At 45.7% G+C, this 3,941-nt stretch overlaps 1 protein-coding gene across 1 annotated transcript; it reads left to right on the forward strand.

Annotated features, from left to right (window-relative positions):
- The first annotated feature begins 318 nt into the window (after window positions 1-318).
- On the forward strand, window positions 319-3,612 carry LOC145404929 (uncharacterized). The gene is made up of 2 exons (XM_080276434.1): window positions 319-2,232; window positions 3,475-3,612. The coding sequence occupies exons 1-2, from the start codon at window positions 319-321 to the stop codon at window positions 3,610-3,612; spliced, it is 2,052 nt and encodes a 683-aa protein (XP_080132560.1).
- Window positions 3,613-3,941: the final 329 nt, after the last annotated feature.

The raw sequence follows: 3,941 nt of genomic DNA on the forward strand, positions 1-3,941 counted from the left end.
TATTCTTTCCTGGCTCATGCTGACCCAAGTGGAAAGGCCGGTATCCTTGATTTACTCAACCGTTCATGGGTGGAAGGTCGTCTCCTGAGATCGTGGAAAACAGCCATCATTCACCCCATACCGAAACCCCGTGACCCAACCAACATGAGGCCAATTTCCCTTTTTAGCTGCATAGCCAAGACCGCGGAAAGGGTTGTGCTTTCTCGTCTCGCTTAGAGATTAGGCCCTCTCCATCCGCATCTTTTTGCCTATCTCCCAGGCAGAAGCACATCACATTGTCTCGCTTCCTTTCTTGGCGCGCTGAGACACGGTCGCGGTATGGCTGTTTTCCTCGATCTCAAGAAGGCCATTGAAATAGCTAACCTTGTTGCAGTCCTGGCAGCCCTTGTGACTAAGGGGGTGGAAGGAAGACTCATGTCACGGGTGAGGGATTTCTTTCATGGTCGGTCAGCTAGCGTCCGCTTCCAGGGTCATATTTCTGCCTCATATTCACACGAAAATGGAACTCCCCAGGGCAGTGTACTGAGCCCACTTCTATTTAACGTGCTCGTTGAGGGCCTTCTCAGCATCAACTATGGCCGTGGTGTCACCCTGCTTTGCTATGCAGACGACCTGGCACTTGCGTTTTCGCATAGGGACTGCTTTGCCCGGGCACTGGCCGCCCTCTCCCTCTTATATGACAAGTGCTGTGACCTTGGGTTCAAGGTCAATCTTGAGAAATCCAAATATCTGCCTTTTGGTTTACATCCACCTGACCGTCCTCTCCTTTTTGGGGGTCATCACCTAGGTCTGGTTTACCATCACCAGTACCTAGGTGTCTGGTTTGATAGCAGGTTGACGTTTGGTCACCATGTCCGCTACTTACGGGAACGTGCTGCCACCCGCACCTCTGCCCTCAGTGCCCTGTGTAGTTGCTCTCTAGGGGCCTCATTCCGAGTCCTCAGAACATTTCACGTGCATGCCATTCGCTCGATAGTGGACTACAGTGCACTTTGCTTAATTGGCGTCTCTGGAAAGCTCAGCAGTTCTCTTGAGGTCATTCGGAACACTGCTCTACGGGTCATGCTCGGTGCACCCCCATGGACTTCTCTTGTCAACCTCAGGGCTGAGAGTGGCTTCCCGTCCCTTAAGTACCGGATACGGGCACGTACCATGGCTGTCATTGCCCAACCCTGCCAGCACGAACCTCACCTTACTGTGTCTGCATTACTTGAGCGTACTCTCAGTCGACCCCCAAATCCACAACCTGAAGGGGACTGGATTCTTACTGCTGCCAGAATCATTCAGAGCCTAGATGTAACTGACTACGTCATAGGTGACCCCGATTTGCCCTTTCCTGGGTATTCCCCTGCACCTCCTTGGCTACCTTCAGCTTTCACATGCATTCTACCTTTGTCAGGGACACCCAGGTCCTCATTTCCCACTTTTCTATGCCAGGATGGTCTCAGTCGTGTGGCAGCTCTATACACACCAGACTCTGCCATTTATTATACTGACGGGTCGGTTGGTGCTGATGGGCTTGCAGGTGCTGCGATGATCTGTGGCTCCCATGTCGAGGCTTGGCGTACATCATCTGGGGTTTCACCATACCAGACTGAGTTGGTGGCCATACTCAGTGTGCTCAGACATGCTGATCGACACCTCTCTCAGCGTGTCATGATCCACACAGACTCCCTCTCCTCCTTCCATAGCCTCATGGCGCACCGCTTCTGTGACAATGTCCATCTGTTAACGAGCATCATGGCTGTGGTTAATTCTATTACTAGAGGAGGTGGTGAAATATTTCTTCATTGGCTCCCTGGACATGTTGGCATTGCAGGGAACGAACGTGCTGATCTTGCTGCTCGTGATGCCTGCTCTCTTCCCGAGGTTACGTTCCCCTTGCGGCCCAGCCTCTCTATCCTCAGGCGTAAGGTGACCACCACCCTCGGCCTCCTGTCACTTGAAGAACATGAGTCGAAAGTTTGGGAGGGTTCATGCTCGGCGCAATGGTACGCAAAGGCTACGTCCTATACACCCCTCTCGGTTGCCTCTGGCACTCCCAATCATCTTACAGTGCGCATTCGCCGCTTACAATTAGGGCTTCCCTGTTACACCCAGATAACTGGTAGGAACCCCGACCCATGCCCTCACTGCCTTGACCAAACCGATCAGCCACTGCTTCATTATGTTCATTATGTTTTGGACTGTCCTGCAACAGCCCGCCTCCATTCCAATTTGAACGACCAACCGGTTGGTGGGGTCGACAGATTCCAGACCGCGTGAAAGTCATTGGACAAGCTTCCACTGCCGTGCTTTTGGGGGTGGTCTCTGCCTACCCACCTCCTCGTTAGAATGTAGCGTGCTAGTAGCAAGAACATCTACCTCGACGGGCTTTCTATGCCCGTGTCCTCCTTATATCAGGGAGGCGAATCTCAATCAATCAATCAGTAATGCGAAAATAATCGAAAAAGTGATAAATCATTGAAGGGAAAAAGAAATAAAACCATGAATGTGAATTTAAGAAAATGGGAGAGAAACAAGAAAGAGAAGAAGTTAAACAGAAAAGAAAAACGAAAAAGATACTTAAAAAAAAAAAAAGGAGCTGTGGTCTATTACAGGCTGGAACTCGAGACACCTTTGTTAGAATCTCAGGCAGCTCCACCTTACTTCACCTTGGCTCCTACTTCCCTTATAGTCTTCTTGCAGTAAAATAGAGAAGAAAACAAAGAAAATAAAGCAAAAACAAAAACTGAAAGGAAAAACAAAACTAACAGAAATATTAAAATCTGAAGGGAAAAAAAGGTGGAGAGGAAACAGGAAATACTAAAAGTAGAAAGAATGAATAATAAGAGCCGAAGATCAAAACAAAAAAAGGAGAGAAGGAGGACAATGCAAAAGTAAGGATGGAAAATGAAAGATGAAAACTGAGGAAAAGGATTATAATGAAATAAAACAAGGAACGCTGGAGATGGAAGGAAAGAATGTATAGGATGAAAGAAGAAAAATTGCGCATAAATGGAAAGGTGTTAATTCTGTACACCTGTAGTAGGGTCTCAGGTCGCTCCACCTTACTTCACCTCGACTCCTACCTGCCTTGTAGCTTGTGATACCGTGATTTGATCTAGGAAGTAAACAGAAGGGAGGAGGAGTAAGAAGAAAAAGGAGAAAGTATGGGATAAGAAAGGAGAATGGAACATTAAAGAAATGACAGAAACGTAAAAAATATATATGAAAGGAAAAAAAAAGGCAAAACACACATATAAAAAGGAGAGAGAAAAGGAAAAGTAAACAGTGTAGAATGAAAAATATGAAAAAGACAAAAAACAAGAAAGAGAAATAAAGAAAAGGAGACGGGCGCTGGAATCAGAGTGAAGGATGAACAGTCTCATACACCTGTAGTAGAATCCGAAGCCGCTCCACCTTACTTGATCTTGTCTCCTACCTCTCTTGTAGTTTGTGATGTAGTAATGTAGTTGTGGCTTTGACCTACAGCGTATTATAGCTAATAGTGATGATGATGATGATGACTGCTGTTACGATGATAGTGTTGAGATAAATAACTACATGGAGAATGATGAAGGTGATGAGAGTGATGATGATAGTGGTGACCGCGATGTAGCTGAACGCTGATGAGAACAATGAACACTACAGTTAATGATAATGATGATGATCGTGATGATGGGTTTGGTGATGTACTGTAATTTACTACTGCTAATAAAACCCCAATTTAATTTGGCCTGCTATTTTGTTGCTTGTATTGGAATCATGAGATGGAAAAGAAGGAAAGAAGATGAGGGAGCAAATATAAATGGCAAAGAAACAATATTACGAATTAGAAATGAAAATAAACATAGAATTACAAAATGTGACAAGAAAAAGAGGGAAAAAACAAAAAAAAAACAAAAGGTGATGAACGGTAGAAGTGAAAAAGAAATAAGAAATATGAATTCGAATGAAAG

Source organism: Coenobita brevimanus, chromosome 65, assembly GCF_032717465.1.
Source record: "Coenobita brevimanus isolate Jiangsu-jjx chromosome 65, ASM3271746v2, whole genome shotgun sequence".
Classification (NCBI taxonomy): domain Eukaryota; kingdom Metazoa; phylum Arthropoda; class Malacostraca; order Decapoda; family Coenobitidae; genus Coenobita; species Coenobita brevimanus.

Bases quoted from the DNA above. Each gene is read 5' to 3' on its own strand.
- LOC145404929 (XM_080276434.1), top strand. From the start codon at position 319: ATGGCTGTTTTCCTCGATCTCAAGAAGGCCATTGAAATAGCTAACCTT. The intron at 2,233-3,474 runs GTTGGTGGGGTC...TTTGACCTACAG, and splicing joins CCAATTTGAACGACCAACCG to CGTATTATAGCTAATAGTGA.